Genomic DNA, 20,188 nt, shown 5'->3' with positions numbered 1-20,188 from the left:
TTTAGAACATTCGTGGGAAGTCATTTAGTATTGTCCTTTAACTTTTAAATGGGAAGAGGTGAAGCTATAGAGAGGTTGAGCAACTTGCTTCTTGCTCCCTAAGATTTGGAGGAGTAAACAAGGAAACACCACCCCTGAGTTTGCTCATCATGTCATGTGTCACAGCTGATAAACACATTGCAAAATCGGTTCGAAGAGGATTTGGAGATGACATGGTCTTATCTTATAGTGGATGATTAACCCTTTTTGTGACATTCCTATCCAGTTGTCACTCTGTCTCTTATGATATGTTCTTCTGTTTCTCCTACATTGTGAGTTATCCTTTTGAATTTGTATGGGTAAGCACATTTCATTTTTTCCATCAAATTCAATACCCTCACCCCCCATTACAGAACTCTTTTAAAGGAATGTTTCCCTAGTAGACATGTTGATGTATGCCTGTAATCACAGCACTTAGGACACAGAAGCAGGCAGAAGGATCATAGGTTCAAGACCAACCTGAGCTACCTAGGGAGATCATGTCTTAAAAAAAAAAACACAGAGAGAGACAGGGGGAGGAAAAATGAGGAGAAGAAAAGGAGGAAGAAGGAAAAAGAATTTTCTGATCATTAAAAATATCTGGTCAGCTGAACAAGGGGTTGTTCATGGACCCCAGACTGATAGCTGGGAAACCAGCATAGGACTGTTCCAGACTCCCTGAATAAGGATGTCAGTTTGGAGGTCTGGGCAATCTATGGGGCCTCTGGTAGTGGATCATTAATTATCCCTAGTATACAAATAGATTTTGGGAGCCTATTCCACATAGAAGGATACTCTCTCAGCCTAGACATGGGGGAGTGAGTGTCTAGACCCTGCTCCAAAGGATATGACAGACTTTGATGATCCCCCGTCGAAGTCCTTACCCTCCCTGGGGTGCAGAAAGGGGATGGGATAGGGGGTTAGGGGGCAAGGGATGAGGGGAGGGAGAGAGAACTGGGAGTGACATATAAAATAAGCTTGTTTCTAACTTAAAATTGTTCTAATTACGATTATAAAAACAAAACAAACAAATATCTGGTCAGTGCTTAGAGGTAAATATTATGGTTTTCTGGCTTGTACTGGGAAAGTGAGAAGTCAGGCTAACAAACTGGCCAACTAGGAACATGGAGAGGCAGAGGAAATAATAGATGTATAAAGAACTAGGTGCTATTGCATTACTTCATCAATATTGCATCCACCTTTAATAAGAAGCTCCCCAATGTTAATTCTTGAGTGCTTTGTAATCATGAATTTGGATAATAAAGTCAAGCCAACTAGTAAAGTCCCCTAAGTAGTGATGAAGCTTCCCTATCCTGACATTAATTCACTCTCGGCACAAGGTAGCTTCATGCTTAGCCTGTGGAATGCTAGGCTCAAGGGTCTTTGCAGAAATATTTCAGCCTGGTCAAAAGGAAAGAGCTTAGCCTTGAGAAGTAGGTCAGTATTTTTATCAGGCCAAACACTTCTGCCTGTTGTATTCTCTAATCTTGAAGACAAATGGACTAGAAATGACTCTAGCAGATGATTCCCTCCAGTCTGCCTTGCTCCTGGGTAGTTTAAGTAAAAAAAAAAAAGTAGTTGGAATGGTCAAATCACAATTTCCAATAAAGTTTAGCTTCACTCATTTTCTTCCAATTAAGTTCCAGGATCCAGAAAACACTTCCCCTCCCCATCAGACAAGCAATTAGCCAGAAGAGCTAGAAACTGCAAACCTATCTTGTGCCACTCCCTGGTTTAGAAATATGAAATAGATACTTTAGAAATAATGACACTCTGACATAAGTAAGATAATTTAATGAAGAGAAAAAGAAATCATTCTCTATACAGGGAAGGCAGAAAGATAAAGACACCAAGGCAAAGCTAGTGCTCCCCACTAGGTGCTCCTTCTAGTTTCAGTGGAAGGAAGGCTGCCTGGTTAGCAAACAATCTGAACTACATCATAAATGGAGAACTCTAATTCAATGGCAGGAGCAGTTAACTACAAGCTGAATGGACTTGGCCTTTAAACTTTACAAATATGTTTTCTTATTAGAGTACATGTTTGTAGTAGTCTTTTGCTCAGACTTCACTACTATGGAATCAGTGACATTGTTACTTTCATGGCCTTCTAATCATATGTCCCTAGATCCCTGCCATGTGATTAGAGACTTATGACGTTGATATATTTAGGGTTCCATGGAGATCAAAATCTTATTTTCAGTTTTATTTAGAGAAAGTATAAAAACACTGTATTAAAGTAAGATTTGTATATATGTAGAGTATATATGTATATATTCCCCTACCCCAGAACTGAGACAGAGAATATGGTTTAGTTTGTAAGATGTAGGATTTGGAACTGGAGAAATGACTTAGTGACTAAGAACACTTGCCATTCTTAGAGTCTGCTCCTCTTATAGAAGGCCTACTTGATGGCTCACAATTGTCATTAACTTCAGTTCCAAGGGATCCATCTCCCTCTTCTGGCCCCCAATGGACAGTACATGTCTGTAATGCACATTCATCAGGCAAAACATCCATACACACAAAATAACTTTTAAAAAAGATATAAGATTTAGGTTAGCTACAAGGAACATAATTCACAGTGATGAGGAGGATGCCATAGACTTCATTCAGAATGGATTTAATGGTAGAACAATTTAATTTTCATGTCATGGATATAATACTCAACTCAAAGTCAGAAGTTGTATATTTCTTTGCTCTGCTTTAGAAGTTACCACATTGAACCAGACAGATCACTTTCTATCTATCTATCTATCTATCTATCTATCTATCTATCTATCTATCTCTTTTCTCAATAAAGATAAGAGCTGGACTAGACAATATTTCCAGGTCTAACATTCTACTAATATCACTTCTTCATTCATTCAAAAATTATTTATGGAAAGCCTACTCTGTTAAGAAAATTTCTGTAGGCACTGGGGGCTTAAAAGTGAAAATAGCAGATAAAGTACCTTTGCTAGAAGGTGACACAGGCATGAATGTCAAATGGTGATAATGCCAAGAAGAGTTCCGAATATAGCATGATGGTAGGAAGAAAAGGGAGTGTCTGTCTTATAAGTTATTATTGGAATGCAAATCTAAAGGAGAATAGAGCTAGCTTTGTAGCTACATGGATGAGAACCATTTAATCAGACACAGGAGCTACATAATTCTTGAAATAAGTGAGTGAATAACTCCATGGTAGAGGATTTCCTAGCATGGAAGTAACCCTGTGTTTCATTCCTAGAACTACAAATCAATAACAACAATGACAGCAGCAACAACAACAACAACAAAAACAACAAAAATGATTCCTAAAAGTTCTGTGGATATAGGTTACAGGTAGAGGATTTGCCTATTATACATAAGGTTCTAGGTTCCATCTACAGCACCTGAACAAAACAAGAACCCAAGGAACTGAATATAGCTAAAGTAGGTTGAGCAAGAGCAAGTGCTAGGGAATGAAAGCCAATGATGCAGGCTTCCTTAAGCACTGAAGAACTTTGGTGGACTTTGAGCAGAATGACAGCTTTTCTTATACTTGAGCTGGTACTGAAAGGCACTCTGCATGCTACAAAACCTGCAGTCTACAATGGTGACCTGCCTGCATGATATGCTGGTACAATCGTCATACAGAAGTTGTGGGAGTAACCAACCAGTCTCTGCTCAGATTTAAGGCCCACTCCACAAGTTGAAATCTGTGTCTGACACTGCTTAGATGGCCAAGAACCTGAGGCTAGATAGGCCAGCGTCATAGGGGAAAACCTAAAACTATTATTTTGCTGAAGAATCATAGCAATAAAATGATTCCTAATAACATTCTGCTATTCCCATAGATTAGTGTCTTGCTCAGCCACCATCAGAACAACTTCTTCATTCAATAGATGGAAACTAACACAAAGACCCACAACTGGAAAATGTATAGAGAATGAGATATTTTGGCATACTCGGTCCTAAATGGGATGTCTTCATTAAACCCTTCCCTTTGGGGCTCAAGGAACTATGTGAAAGGGGAGGTAGATGTAAGAGCCAGAGAGGATGAATGGCACTTAGGAAACAGTCTTCCAGACACAAGAGGACTGATGCAGGTATGAATTTATAGAGATTGGGACAAGATGCACAGGGTCTGCACAAGTTGAAGTCAGATGGGGCTAGAGCATTGAGAGGAGAAAGTAGACATGACCTCTCAGCCCTGATCAAGAAGCTATCTCCAAATGACCACCTGCTTGCAAAGGGAAAATTATGTTTCTTCAATGGAGTTTCACTGGGTACATTAACCACACTTAAAGGTAGGCCCCATGCCCAGCAGTACATAGTCAACATAAAATGAACTCAATGGCATTGTAGATTTTTTTGTCTCACGTTGCTTTGTTTGGGCATTTTTTGTCTTACTGGTGTTTTGCTTGTATATTATAATTTCTGATTTAGTGCTTTTATTTGTTTGTTGTGTGTGTTTCTTATGCTTTTTCTTTGTTTCTTAAATGTTTATTCTGTTTTTGTTTGATTACCTGTTGGTTCTCTAAAGAGAGACCAAGAGAAAGACAGTGTGGAAATGGATGGGAGCAGTTGGTGAAAATCTGGGAGAACTTGGGGGAGGGAAACCCTTATCAGAATATTTTGAGTAAAACTTGTTTTCAATCAAAAGATACATTAAAATCAATCAGTGGTTACAGGTTATGGGGAAAACAAAGTATGTGAGAGTCAAGAGTCAAACAAGCAAACAAAAAACCCATTTAAGAGGCTACTGCAATTGCAATTGATCAATGGGTTGATGATGGTGGTGGTCAGTGGGGAGTGGTGTGGAGTGGTCAGATTCTTAGGGTATCCTGAATGACTGAAGGCCTAAGATTTTTGTCATGAACATCTCATGAATTCATCTATCTTTGAGTTCCTTTTCAGATACTCTATAATTGCTGTTTCTACACTCAAACATAGGGAGCATGATTTATTCCTCTAGTGAATTTTCAAAGTTTCCGAAAGCTCCCCTCAAATCAAAGTCGGGGGAAAAAATAGCCATAGTAATGAACAGTTGAGGCTATTGGTAGCATCAGTCTAGAGAGGGCTTCTTCTCTTCAAACTTGTTAAAGCTGTTGTGTGCTGAGGCCAAATATTGACTACTGGAGAAAAAACTCTATGTCCAAGAATGTTTATGGCTTATTATTTGTCAGGATGTCATGACTGTCCCTTTTGACAGTGGTGGTGATATACCATCGTAGTGTCCCAAACATCTTATTAGGAAGTACTAGAAATGGAGCCCAGGTATTTGTACATGCTAGGAAAACACCTTACCACTGAACTACAGCCCCAGCCTAGAAACCTATTCATTCCTAAATTAAAAAAAGTTTTCCCCTCTTTTATGATGTGGACCTTAGTTTTGAATCTTTACATTTGTGTGTTTAACTTGGAGGACTAGTAGACGATAGAGTTATGAAGATAGAAACTGTTTCATTGCCAAGTATTCTTAATCTTGATGATGTATGTTTACATGACATCAAAGAAAGAAAGAATTTGGAAATCATCATTTCTGTGTAATCAGTGCAGACAAACTGAAGACCTGAAATGAGAAATAGCATACATCTGTCACATCACACATTTTCTCAGTCATAAATTTCTTCACTATTCAGTACATCATAGAAACCCCCTTTTCCTTCAAATTTTCTACCCCTTCAAGTAGCAACTGTACTGCTAATGAAGACAGGAAAAACAATAAGTGAAATGGATTTTTGCTATGTTATTTTGTTCAAACTCATTCTTATACTAAAGACCAATCTCTCTATACATTTCTGTGTCATTTTACTTCCCTTTGGCTGAGCATGCAGGCCTATTTGGTCCCCTTCTTTCTTTTGAATCAAGATGCTAAAGCACTAAACTGGCAACTTAAAAATACATGAGCTATTATGCATGAATACTTTTATCCTAGAGAGATATTAAGATACTTTAAATGTCATTTAATATAGTCTTACATTTATATGCATCAAAGTTACACATCCTAGAATATAATTAGCTTTGCTCTTTGCTCCAGACTTGCTGTGGAACTTGGTTTAAATTCCTGATCTTTAATAAGTCAAGGTGAACTGTTTTACAAAATTAGTAAGCTTAATGAGTCTAATATAAAAACTTACACTAGTCAGAAAATATGACGACTTTAGTGGAAAAAGAGATTAAACATAATCAGATGTTCACAGAAGAATAAAACAAATGACTTATCATATTAAAATATGTTAAATCTTGCTTATTATAATAAAAATCCAATGTAGGGCTGGTGAGATGGCTCAGTGCTGAGCCATCAATCACAGGACTGAAGTTCTGATCCTAGCACCCAAGTACAAAGCTGGGCTTCCTACAAACTTATGTCATGCCATCTCTGAGGGGTCCAATCACCTCTTTTGACCTTAAGTGAAATCTTCAAAAAGCCAAATATGAAATTATACTAACATAATACTTCCTTTTGCCAGTCAGATTGGAAATGTAGTTTCTAATGCTGCTTTGATCCATGATGAGAAAAATGTAAGAAACAGGCATGCCTTTGGACTGCTGGTATCCAAATTAAGCAGCACATATGACTCTATAATCCTGTTACTAGGAATTTACCTTATAGATAATAATTGCACAGTTGTTCCGAGAGCTCTGTACAAAGAGATCCATCACAGCATTGTTTAGAAAACAAAAAGAATTTATTCAAACTTGAAACCACCTAACTGCTCACTTAATAAAATACTGGGCAAGTAAGTATGACATCCTTATACAAGGCAATATTGATTGAAATAATGAAGTATGGGTGAACTCCCACAGAGATAGCCAAAATGTATTGTTAGAGGTAAATCTTTCTGTAAAGCATTTGTTTACAAAAAATCTCTCTGTGTTTCCGTTTCAGAAAGTACTAACAATATCTAGGAAGACCCACATAAATTGTTCCTAATCATGACTTCTAGGGATTTAGTTTTCAGAATAGGAAATAGGAAATATTTTCCTTCTCATACTATTGTGTTATTATATTTCTTATAGTTAACATGTATTACTTTTATACCAAAAACTTAAAAGTAAGCAAATGAATGCGCACAAGGGTGCACAGCCGACCAGGGAGCCTGACAGCCCGAAAGGTTTCCATCTTGCATCAGACAGTTAAGAAATCAGGGAAGGATACCTTGAGTAAATTAAATATGATAAAAATTCATTTAGTTTGAGCAACAAAGCACAAATTGTTTGAGGCTTTAGCTGTTGATCTAAGATATTATGTAGGAAGACATATTATCTGTCTGGTGGTCCAAGTATAAAGCTTATTTGTTGGTAAGAGAATTCATTGCTGTATACCTGTTCATAATTTTTAACCCAGAGTTCCACCCACAGTTTTTAGATCGATAATGGAGCTAGCTGATAGTGGCTGCAAAGCTGCCCTGGGAAAGCAGAAAGGGATTTAGAATTTGTGCTTTCCAGCTTCAGAAAGTTCCAAGTCATCCCTCCAGAGATCTGCCTGCCTCTGCCTCCTGAGTGCTGGGATTAAAGGCGTGCGCCACCAACACCCAGCGCATTCAGCATCTTAGACAAGACAAAATTAATATATAAATCTGTTGTAACCGATCTTTGTGGGACTTCAGTAGGATCCAACCAACTTTCGTATTTTGTACCTGAGAGGGGGAGTGTGGATTGAGAAATGGCAGGTAAAAATGCTAAGGAAAAGTTGGTGGCACACGCTGTAATCCCAGCACTTGGAAGGCAGAGGTAGGTGGATCTCTGTGAGTTCTAGGTCAGCCTGGTCTTCAGAGCGAGTGCCGGGATAGGCTCCAAAGCTACACAGAGAAACCCTGTCTCGAAAAACCAAAAAAGAAAAAAAAGGATGCTGAATGTTCTAAAATATGGTATATAGACACTGAACTGTGGGGTCAAAGGAAGGAGAGAGTGTTGAATGAAAAACAGAATAGAAGAAAGGTAAGAGTGTTAAAGGAATAACATGGGAATAAAAGCAAATAATAAAACGAGCTCTTACTCAGGTTAATAAAAAGACAAAACCTCATTCTAACACTGGGAAATTTATGTAACACAATTAATTAGGATATTAATATTATCTGATAGTTAATCCTGATTATGTTTGACAGGATCTAGACTCATGATAGGAGACAACTCTCTAGTCATGTTTGTGAAGGAGTTTCTAGACTAGATTAATTCAAGTGGGAAACCCACCCTAAATGTGGACAGCATCGTTCCATTGCCAGAAATACTGGACTGAAGAAAAAAAATCACCAGCATTTATTTCTTTCAGCATCTTGAGTGCAGATGCAATATGACCAGCTTCACCGAGCACATGCTCGATGACTTCCCTTTCCTAATGGTCTGTGCCAATCTGTGAGCCAAGATCAAGGCTTTCAGCCTTCAGTTGCCTTTTCAGGTAATTTGTTGTAGCAAATTATTATTATTTCAAAGGTTTAATATAATGATCATTTAGATAACTATTCTACTACTGAGCTTTTGTGTGTATGTGTGTGGAGAGAGAGGGGGAGAGCCTATGTAGGTTCTTGCACATGGATACAGTACTCATAGAGGGCAGAAGAGAGTGACAGAATCCCTGAAGCTGGCATTACAGCAAGAGCTATTAAGTGCTCTTAACCGCTGAGCTATTTTTCCAGCTCCTCAGATTGAGCTTTTAAACCACTGTGTACAATGAGTACTTAATGTCTGCCCCCTCTATGTGTGTGTGTGTGTGTGTGTATAGTGTATGCAACTTGTTCATGGGTGTGCAGGTGTGCATGTGGATGGAGACTATGTGTGTGGAGACTAGAGGTTGACTTTAAGTATCTTAAGAGACAGAGTCTCTTATTGAACCTGGAGTTCACTGATTTGGTGAGGATGGCTAGCTAGACAGTAAGCTTTGGGGATTCACATGTCTCTTTGCCTCCACCCAATGCTGGGTTACAGATGCATGATCCTAAGTCCAGCTTTTACATGCGTGCTGGGGATCAGAACTCAGTTTCTCCTAATGCTTGCACAGGAGCTTCACTTGATCAAATGATGACATTAACCAGCAGATGACATCAGCATGACTTTAACTAGTCAGAGTAGGAGCAATACTAGCTGTTGTTTTAGTGAGTGCTTAGTACATGCCAGGGACCATTCTAGTTAAATGCTTCTGTATTTCCTTCCACTCTTACTATAACTCTATAAAGTAGATTCCTTCATTGTTCCTAGTCACAGATGAAAAGACCGAGGTATAGAGACACTAAGTGACTTTTCCAAGGAAACACATCTAGTAAGCGGTTGACTCCAAAGTATTAGAATATCTATAAAACAGAAGGGGATTAATTTTACAATCTCTCTTTACTTTCTGATATATCTCACTGTGATTTAAATTGCTAGACTAGGGTCTCTAGGTCCTTTCTCTGTGTTCCAGTAATCTTTGTGTAGGTTCTCAGTGTCCATACTCCATTCTGTACAATCTAAGCCTGAGATTGAGACTAATAGAAGCCATAGGGGGAAAACAGTGTCCTGTTGCTGATTTTCTATAACCTCAACACAAACACTTATCAGTGTTGTTGAGATTTAATCTCTGTAGCTCATCTGTGAATCCAATTTTAATTTGGAGCCATCTGCCACAGACAAATGAGTAATTATGGCAGAGCCCAAAGGGGTGGACCACAGGGAAAATGTTGGCTTAGCCTCTTTCTGGATATCTGCAGTGATGCAAGTGACCAAGAAAGAAAACGACTTGGGTGGGCTGTTGATGCAATGACCAGGAGCTCTAATTACCATTGTTCAAAACGTTAAACTCTTGTGACAAAGGAAGAATGCCTTTGAGGTCATGCAGCTTCTTTGGTAGCAGAAGGTAGATTGTTGCCATCTAGGCCAGACATGGGGAGGTGATCTGTGAACCCTCCCACATACTGTACTTATGGTGCCTAGTGACCAGGGCCACAGGCCATCTGGTCTTTTCACAAAATATGACAAGCTCAAGCAAACTGAAGCAGTAAATCAGAAAATGATCATCACTGACCTTGGTCTAACATTTAGAACTTTCCCAATGTCTTTCACATACTTATTTCAATCTTAATTCTTCCTCCAAACAGACCTCTGCGTTAGGTAGCAATTAGGTGTTATTAGTGTCATCTTGGATGAAATTGAGCTGGCTAGCACTGTCCTCTACACTGGTGGTATTCAAGTTGTGCTGGCTCCTCAAAGGTCAAGGAAAAGCAAGAGGGCACGTTAGTGAATATAAGTTTTGGGTCCAACCTGCAGCTAGACAAAGGAAGCTCTGTTAGGGTTGTTTCTCATCTTAGTGGGATTTTATGAATGGCTCTACTGCTAGAAAAATGTGAAAGCCATTTATTTGGACCAGTATGTCTCAGAGAGTGTAAATTATATAATACCAGTGCTATGCTCAAGTTATACTAACCTTGAGTGTGACCTTATTTGGGAAAGGGGTCTTTGTAGATGTAAGTACACAAAGATGGGATTTAGGAAGAAGGCAATTTGGGTGAACACAGAGGAAAGACAAAGAAAGAAGACTTTGAATCTGTAGAGGTAGAGACTGAATGACACAAACATAAGAAACATGACATAACCCACACATCTTTGTTATTGTTGTTGTTGTTGTTGCTTTGTTTTTCAAAACAGGGTTTCTCTGTGTAGCTTTGTAGACCAGGTTGGCTTTGAACTCAGAGATCCGCCTGCCTCTTCCTCCCCAGTGCTGGGACTAAAGGCATGCGCCGCCACTTCCTGGCCTAACCCACACGTTTTATCAAACATTCCCCAAAGGAGGAATCAGTCTTACTATTATCTTCATTCCTTATTGCCTCCTACCTTGTGAAACAATACATTTATTTTGTTTTAAGCTATCCAGTTTATGGCATTTTTTTTTGGTTTTTCGAGACAGGGTTTCTCTGTGTAGCTTTGAAGCCTGTTCTGGCACTCGCTTTGGAGACTACACTGCCTTGGCCAGCCTTGGCCTTGAACTCACAGAGATCTGCCTGCCTCTGCCTCCCGAGTGCTGGGATTAAAGGCGTGCGCCACCAACCCTGGCCTTCTGTGACTAATTCTAACAGTGTTTATCTCCAAAAAAAATCACAAAGCCCCTAAGTTGCCAAGTAGGTAGAAAATTGGCCAAAAGAGTTAGAGTCTGGAGCAACAAGAGCAACACACACACACACACACACACACACACACACACACACACACACACACACACACACACCACTACACCTTTTGGGTGTGGAAAGTCTACTTGATAAGACATCACATTTTTTTTTTTACCTGAAGATGTGATTCCTATTGAAAATTCAGGTCCCCAAGTGAGTACTGATACTAGAAGCCAATAACAGCCATTTGCACTGTGCCTCTGATCATTATTGTAAAGTAGTTTTAATATGGCTGAGTAGGGGATGTAGCATAGGGGGAATGGGATAAAGGAGGAGCAGAGGGAATTTTGCTGCCAGCCTGGAACTTAAGACCTTGCCTATTAGTGCAAAAGATGGCTCTGCTTTAGCTCCCCTCAGTATTGATGGAAATCAGCTGTGCCTCATTTTCTAGAGAGAAGGGCAGGTGGTGGTGATGGTGGTGATGGTGGTGATGGTGGTGATGGTGGTGATGGTGGTGATGGTGGTGGTGGTGGGGTGGGCTCTGTGCAAAAGGCTGGCCTTTCAGACTGTGTGCGAAAGGGGTGCCTTCCTGCTAATGGTCTGCCCAGCTGAGCTCAAGGTCCTGGAGAAGGCATGTTTTGCCCATATACCTGATTGCTTCCAGGTAAACAATTCTTGTTTTTATCTCAAATAAAGATAGGGCTCTCTAGCACTGTGACAGCCTATTGTTATAGTTGCTCACATATGACTTATCATAGTAACTGTCAGAATATTGGAAGACAATGAAATAGTTGAAGCTCTGAGCTGGGCTTGGGGCTTGAGAATGGAGCTAATGGCTCTGTGGGGTTTAACATACAGTATCTATTTATGATAGTGGAGTATTAACAAAGGAGGGATTATAATGGTTGTGTATGACCAAAGGTCCTAGCAAAACTCAGGATACACAAGTAGCCTAGCCTGGGTTTCATATGTCTGATTTTTGTATCATGAGCAGTTTGTTTGTATGAGCTAAGTTTTGCTCCTGCCAAGGAGAGGCCACATCAACTTGTATTTAATATAAGTTTACTTGGTCCATTTCTTCCTGACTGGCAGATCCGCAGCATTTACTAGAGCATAGGGAAAGACGAGAGAATGTGACCCACTAAACATGGACTCAGTCTACACTCACCACCCAGCTAGGAAATTGTCCTGTGCTCTCTTCTTCCTCTAAACAATTAGGAGACTGAATGTGATTAATTACAAAACCTCCAACAGTCTTGTTTCAAAGAAAGTCTTATGATTTTCCTGGAAGGTATCTTTAACTCCTTCTTGTCCTTCAAAAATATTTATATATCACCCCTTATCTTGTGTGCACTGGTTCAGTATGGAGAGGGTAAGCATGTGTGATGGTTTGAGAGAATATGGCCCCCAAAGAGAGTAGCACTATTTGGAGGTATGGCCTTGTTGAAAGAAGTGTGTCATTGTGGGAGTGGGCTACACCCACTGACATGGTTCACTTCCTGTTGTCTGCTGATCCAGATGTAGAACTCTCAGATCCTCTCCAGCACCATGTCTGCCTGCATGCCACCATGTCCTGCCATGATGATAATACACTGACCACTGGAACCATAAGCCAGCCCCAATGAAATGGCTTCCTTTATAAGAGTTGCGGTAGTCAAGGTGTCTCTTCACAGCAGTGAAAACCCTAACTAAGACAGCCTGGAAAGAAGAGGGCATTAGGCTTATAGTGCACATTGGGGACCCATTAGTACAAGGTGGCATGAGATTGGTTTCAAATAAGGGAAAGAGCCAGTGTGGTACAGGAACTTAGAGGTTCATAGCCGAAAAAAGCCTTTGGAAGCTACCCAGGGGCTTAGCTGGGCAGAATGTGAAACAGAACAAATCAGTTTTGATGAGCTTTGTATGATGGACTCAGTAGGAAACAAACTCAACTTCTTTTCTAGATCTCTTAGTCTGTTGTTTCTAGGAGTTCATCTATCTTCCAGTCATTTGACCCCTCTCATAATCCCTGTGTTAGGATCCTAAGATTTATAGAGAAGCAACGTGGCCTAGTGTATGGCTTTTAAAACTTTACCCACTTGAAACTCCCTTTCATCCAAGAAATTTTTATCCAACCCACATTTATAGGTATATCAGATAGAGATACATATATTAAACATTTGCTGATACTAAATCATGAATAAATTTAGTCTGAAACAATTATTAGATCTACTTTATTAAAGATGAGACAAAATTTGCATAGTAATGAGATGAATATACTTGTTTATATTTATATAAAGAATTAAATCTTGACTGAATATTTGATACCTCAGGGTGTAGAACATTTTCAGAGTTGAACAACATTTTAATTTCATAATCATCAGTGCTGAGAATGCTGCTATATATAACCAGATAGCATGAAATTGTAGAATTATGTTTCTATCTAAGAAATTGTTGGACATTCTGAGCTAATCCTAAGCTAAAGTTCACCAACTGACTTTTTTATGAAATAACTCAGTGAACAGCTTTAATATCAAACATTCTAGCAATCTAATCCCAAGATATACTAATTTAATACTTAACATGCTGAGGGATTATAAGAAAAATACTATTAAGAGTCTTTGTTTTCCATAACTATATCATCATGTTTCTACAATAACATAACTCTTGGTATGTAAAATAAAATCACTGCAGTTCATATCAGTCAATCTTCTCAAATCCAAGCTGAGACGTGTCATTGACATTGTGTACAGTGCTAGTGTGTGCAATGTAAATGGTGCGTATTGAGTGTTCAGAACCAAGGCTGCAATGAGGCTGTGTGATAGAGACATCAAGAATTATCGTTGCCAGAAACAACTGAGATTCACTGCATGTGGCGAGTCTGAATGAAGTTTTGATTGTTGTGCATTCAGATGCCTTTTAATGTTGCTGACATTTAAAAGACCAATGTTATTATTTCTAATTTTGTGTGTTTGTGTGTCTCTGTGTCTGTGTATGTGAGCGAAGGTACTTGTGGAGACCAAAAAAAAAAAAAAAAAAAGGCATAGACTATCCTGGAACTGAGTAATAGGTGGTTACAAAACACCCAGCTTAGGTGCTGGGTATTGAACTCAGGTCCTCTGCTAGAGCAATACATGTTCTTAATGATCCAGCTCTCCAGCCTTTGGTGCCAAACTTTTTGCAACAGCCTGATTCAGTTGTGTGATCAGATCCTAGTGATTAAAAAGGATTAGGAGCTTGAACTCCAGCTCTAATATGATCTTAAAAGAGCAATTTAACAATCCCATTTCTCAACGGCAAACAGGGATGATGATGATGACAACAATAATACTAACAATAGCAATAAAGAATAATAATATCTAGCTTATAGAGTTCCCTGGAGGTTTAAATGGAGTAAGTCATGTTAAGATGCAAAGCCAGTGATGGTGGCATATTACTTATTCATGAAATAAAAAATTATCAGGTACTTTGTGCTGGTAGTGTGAGATAGCAAGGAGCAAGAGAGATGGGATCTTTACTTTCTTGGGTACTGTACAAGCTGATGGGGAAGGGGATTTAGGCGTTTTCCTCAAGGAACTGCTAATCTGCCAGTTTCTGATTTTTACTCCATTTTCCAGTCTGTCAATTCCAGTACTTTGTGAGTTGCCATTTAGTTTATTTTCATTGCTCATTTCCTAAATGAGTCAGTATTGAAAGCTAAAGATTTCCTTCAAACCCAGCTTTGGCCATATCTCATAATACTTGAGGATGACTGTTTTCACTCTCCATGTTCCTCAAGATGCTGATTTGTCTCCTATATTTGACCAGCTCCATTTCCATTTCTTCACCGTGTTGCTAATATAAGCAAGAAGGCCCTCATCAAAGGTTTATTAGATAAGCCACTTTATCTTGAGTATCTGGCCTCTAAAACACAGTGAGCAAAACAAGTCTCTGCTTTATAAAGTCCATCACCTCAAACATTTTCTCCTAACAATGGGAGACAAACTAATAGAGGACATGGTAGTACTAAAGGATAAGCCAGCCAGACTCTTCAGAATGGCTTCAGAGCTGCAAAAAGAATTGATGCAGGGAGACTAATGAGAAAAAAAAATTCATGACAGTGTAGGACAGTGATTCTCAAACCTGAGTGTGAATCAGAATCCCCTTGAAGGCCTGTTAAGGCACAGCTTGTTGGGCAGCGTCCCAGAGCTTATGATTGAGTACCATTGTAGTGGAGAACTAAGACTTTGCGTCCTTCATAAGTTCTCAGGAAACGCTGCTGCTGCCAGTCTAGAGGCCACACTTTGAGAAACTCTTATTTAGGAGAGTGATGACAGAACAGGCCATACTAATGCTAACGGGCTTAGAGAGGAAACAGAGAGCGATGGAGAAACCATAGGGGTTGAACATGGGCACCAGATTTGACTGAGAAATCAAACATACCAAGTTTCTGTGACTTAGAGACTAAGAGACTCATAGAAGCAAACCCACAAACACCTATGAGGAAAATTCAGTCACATAGCGTGTACTAAGAAAAATAAAGGAGGTTTCTAGTTTTGTTTGCACTATGGCACTCGGGGCTAAAGTCTTCTTGTCTTTTCTGTGGAAGAAAAGCCTCCCAGGAGAAAGTGCAGGTCTGGGTTTGGTCTCTTTTGTATCGTGTAACATTTGAGTAAAGGAAGGAAACGAAGATATAATGGGAGGTGGTAAAGAAAGTGGCAAGATTTTGCATAGTCTAAACATGACAAACATGCCTTTGCACTGTTAAGTATTGAATGTATTTGAGTAACTAAGAACAAAAGACAAAGCAAAAGAGTAACCTGGCGGGGACCATCCAGGGCAGCTCTGGTGGAAGCTCCTGAGACAACTGATCACAGTTTCTAAGTCAGGGCTTCTCGATTCCAGACTGCTGAATCTTGCCTTGGAACTCTGGTGCCCTGACATTGTGGCTGCTTCCAGCCTATTGCGAATTCTCTTACCTGCTTCTCTCCACTGGGCTTTCTGTAGCTAAGAAGAAGCTCCACAGCGCCCACCACTTCCTTGCGGATGGCATAGAGTAATGCATCGCCGACATACACACTGTGGTTCAGCAGTAGCTCCATGATCTCTAGGTTCTCGTTCTCAATGGCAATGAGCAGGGCGCTCCTGCCCAAAGGATCCATGCAGTTGATGTTGACATTGTAGTAGATCTCGGCCTCCTGCAGTGCCTGTTTCACGGTGGCATAATCCCCCTTCTCCACGGCATTAAGGAAGGCCTTCTCTTCAGCAGAGAGCTCAGTCTCAGCCCTCACGATTTGGAGGGGGATGCGGTCTCTGTATGGTGAGTAATTGACCTTTTTGTAGTAAAGCTGGGCCATGGTTCATAGCAATTTAGAAAGCTAAGTGTGGAGAGAGAGAGAGAGAGAGACAGAGGAAGACGAAAGAAAATTTTAGTTACCTGAAGGTTTCAAATGGCCATTTACTAATCCCTTTCTAATGGGATTTCAAAACCCCAAAGCATCTGAATGACAACGTTGTTTCCCTGTTGCTGAGGAGCAGAGCAGCAAAAGCCCAAGCTTTAGTCACAATGACTTGGGCTAGAACACTAATTTAACACTTAGTGGCTCTGGGATCTTGCACAAGTTAATCAAACCCTTTACCACATTTGTTGCTAAGGTTATTCATATTAATATCATTAGCAAGTTGTCATCTAGTGTTTACCAAGTCTCATGCTAGAGAATAACTCCTACTTTGAAAAGCTACTTATATAGTTAAAGGAGTTATATATTACCAAATCTCCTAAGACACAGCACAGCTTACACTGAAATTTTCCTCCCCTTCCATTGCTGAAAGTACCCATGGTAATACTTCTGATTAGTGGTGTTAAGTTGCTCCTTGCTTAGGGCCAGATTCATTTGGGCTCTGGGGTCTGTGGGTCTTTTAAAATCGAAATTTCAAGCTTACATTTGCCACTGTTCTGGATGCACATTTCAGAATGGAGTACTATTTTAGGAGCTAGGAATATAGTTCAGGTAGTAGAATGCTTGTCTAGCATCCACAAAACCCTATGCTGGATACCTAGCTCCACATGAGCTGGATATGTGCATGTCTGCAATCCCAACACTCAGAGGGCAGAGGAAGGAGAATCAGAAGTTCAGGGTCATCCTTGGCCACAAAATGAGTTCAAGGCTGACCTAAGATAATGAGACCATGTATTTAACAAAAGACAAAAGGGAATATATATATATATATATATATGTATATATACATATATATTATATACATACATACATTCATATATGGTTTAGTGTTAAGTGCAGCTCTCTTCCTTGGCAGTGGTCATTGGAGAAGTATTGACTCCAACAAGCCAAAGCCATCCGCAAAAGATGAGCATGGACTCACTCCCTAAAGCCACCTCTGATTTTTTTCTGCCACCATTCCAGACTCTGAAACTATCAGACTGGAGAATCAATTTGATTTAATTCCAACAAATGAATGGTCTGTTTTGTTTGTGCCAGGTCTAAGGTCAGATCACACTTAACAGAACTGATTGTAAAGTGAAAACTAAATAGATTTTTACTGAGCTCCAGCACTGTGTTTACATTTTCTCTGGAAGACCAAGAAAATAAAAGCACCTTTGCCTGCAATCATACAGAATGAATCACAAGGGAGAGCTCTTGCTTTGTGATTTACAGATCAAATTTCTTCACATTCCTCATTGACTACTTGTACTGTCCTTCTGAGGTGCAAATGATGATCATTTTCAAGTGGAGAAAATGAGATTAGATCCATGAGCTGATTGACTGTTCTCTCCCCAAGGTCTCCAAACCTCTCTGGAGTTAAGATGGCCTTATTTTAGTACTTTTCGTTAAGGAGCCTTTTCAATAGTGGAAGGAAATGCAAGTGTGATAAAGAGCCCCTTGTCTCATCTTCTGGATGTAAGAAAAGGCATGGAACTTCCACAAACATTTACCTCACTCTTTCAGGTAATTACATCCCTGCTTTGGCAGGGTAAGAAGCATATATTATATCAAGTAGCATTTGCAATTCATATCCTTGTGATCTTCTGGGAAGTTAGCATTTGAAGATGACTGTTGGCTGCCTTTTGTCCTGAACAGGCCCAAATGACAAATTCTTTCTTTGTCCAGCTCTCAGAAGAGCAGGACATGTTTGCCTTCCTATAGAAACTCTGCTATATATTTCACTAGTGTGTTGTCAACTTGACACAGACTCCAATCACCTGGAGAGGGAGGGAGCCTCAACTGAGAACTGGCTTTCATCACATTGGCTTGATTTCTGGTTAATGTAAGAGGGCATGGTTCATTGTGGGTGATGCCATCTCTAGGCAGTTGGGTCCAGGCTACATAAGAAAAATAGCTGCAGCTTGGTGGTGGTGATACACGCCTTTAATCCCAGCACTTGGGAAGCAGAGGCAGGTAGATCTCTCTGTGTGAGTTCAAGGCCACCCTGGTCTTCGGAGCAAGTTCCAAGACACTCAGGACTATACAGAGGAACACTGTCTCGAAAAGAGAAAGAAAGAGAGAGAAATAGAGACTCAGAGAGAGAGAGAGAGAGAGAGAGAGAGAGAGAGAGAGAGAGAGAGAGAGAGAGAGAGAAAGGAAGGAAAGAAGGAAGGAAGGAAGGAAGGAAGGAAGGAAGGAAGGAAGGAAGGAAGAATAGTAGCTGATCAAGCCATGGGGAGCAAGCCAGCAATAAGCTTCTTCCGGGGTTTCTGCTTCTGTACCTGCTTGAGTTCCTGCCCTGACTGTTGGGCAGTGATCAGGATGTGTAAGACAACTGAATCTTTTCTTTTCCATGTTCTCTTTAGTTGTGCTGTTTATCACAGCAACAGAAAGAAAACTACAACAACTAACTGTCAAAGAATTTGGCAGAGTCTAAAGGAAGTTGGCACTTAGAGGAAGCACTTGCCACTCAAGAGTGTATGACTTTGATAATGCTAACTTTAGACTACCTCTCTGACTCCATGCTGTCATCAGAATGTGAGAGCAGAGAAGAGTGTGAGCCCCCAAAAGAGACTCAAGAGCTCTCAGGCTTCTGTTACCATAACTTACTTGATGGAAACACACTGGGCACTTGCAGTGTGCCCAGAATTGTGCTAATCACTGTGATGGGGGAAGATGGCAGAACAGGCTCTGCCTTCACCATTTTTCACCCGCACTGCTGCCATGTGTTGGATTTCCTAATCAGCCTGACACCATGCTTTTTCCCTCCACTTCTAGTCTGCCACTGATTTATCCTATGAAGCACAAATCTCATTCCATTTTGCTTATCTTCCATGATTTCTCGTGTGTGTGTGTGTGTGTGTGTGTGTGTGTGTGTGTGTGTGTGTGTGTGTGTGTGAATGGAGGCCCAAGATTAATATCAGATGTCTCACTCTGTTGCTGTCCATCTTATCTTTTGAGACAGGGTATCTCACTGAACCTTGAACTCACTAGTTTGACTAGATTTTCCATTAGCAAGTGCTAGGGATCCTCTTGTCTTTGCCTGCCTAGTGCTGGGATTATACACGTGGGCTCCCATGCTGGGCTTTTTCTGATGTGGGTGCCTGGGGATCTAAATCCAGGTTTCCATGCTGGTGTGGCAAGCACTTTACTTGCTGAACATCTCCTCAGCTGCTACTGCTATTCTTGTAATGGAATCAACACTCTTTATAAGGCCTGCGGCATCTTGGCTCCTGTTTCCTTTTCTGACCTCTTCTTAAACTACTCATTCAAACCACAAATCTTTAACCCCATGATGATTCTGTTGATTTTCTGTGATGCCAAGATTTTCTCAACTCTGAGACCTCTGATCCCAAATTAATTAAATCATTTTACCATCTCTTTCCCATCTTTTAGTTCCTGCAAAAATATTACCCCAGAGCTGCCCTTTAATCACCCCTTGTAAATTAGTCCCTTAATATGCTTCTCTCTATGGTCCTGTCTTTTTCCTCTTTAACGCTTACCAAAATTTCTACTTAATTTGTCTTATCAGTTAATCGTTCTTTCCAAATAGCCTTAAAGCTCAAGTGTAAGAATTGTACCAGGTCCTGTTTTTCTGGTTCCCACTCTGTATCCACTGCCTGGCACAACCTGGACACTAGATTGATACTCGACGAGTAGATGAGCCAACCTTACATGAAATTTCCTTATCCCTTTTCACCCCATATCAAGTTCTAGCCATACTGAGTC

At 40.1% G+C, this 20,188-nt stretch overlaps 1 protein-coding gene across 1 annotated transcript in view; it reads right to left on the bottom strand.

Moving 5' to 3' along the window:
* Trpc5 (transient receptor potential cation channel subfamily C member 5) overlaps positions 1-16,375 on the bottom strand; it is a 124,190-nt gene extending 107,815 nt beyond the window's left edge. The window contains exon 1 of the mRNA XM_027433596.2: positions 15,998-16,375. Within this exon, the coding sequence (XP_027289397.1) occupies positions 15,998-16,375 (378 nt within the window). The remainder of the gene's footprint in view (positions 1-15,997) is intronic.
* Positions 16,376-20,188: the final 3,813 nt, after the last annotated feature.

The sequence above is a fragment of the Cricetulus griseus genome, chromosome X, assembly GCF_003668045.3.
Source record: "Cricetulus griseus strain 17A/GY chromosome X, alternate assembly CriGri-PICRH-1.0, whole genome shotgun sequence".
NCBI lineage: Eukaryota > Metazoa > Chordata > Mammalia > Rodentia > Cricetidae > Cricetulus > Cricetulus griseus.
Note: the sequence above shows the minus strand (reverse complement) of the source record. Positions and strands in the feature narration are given on the sequence as shown.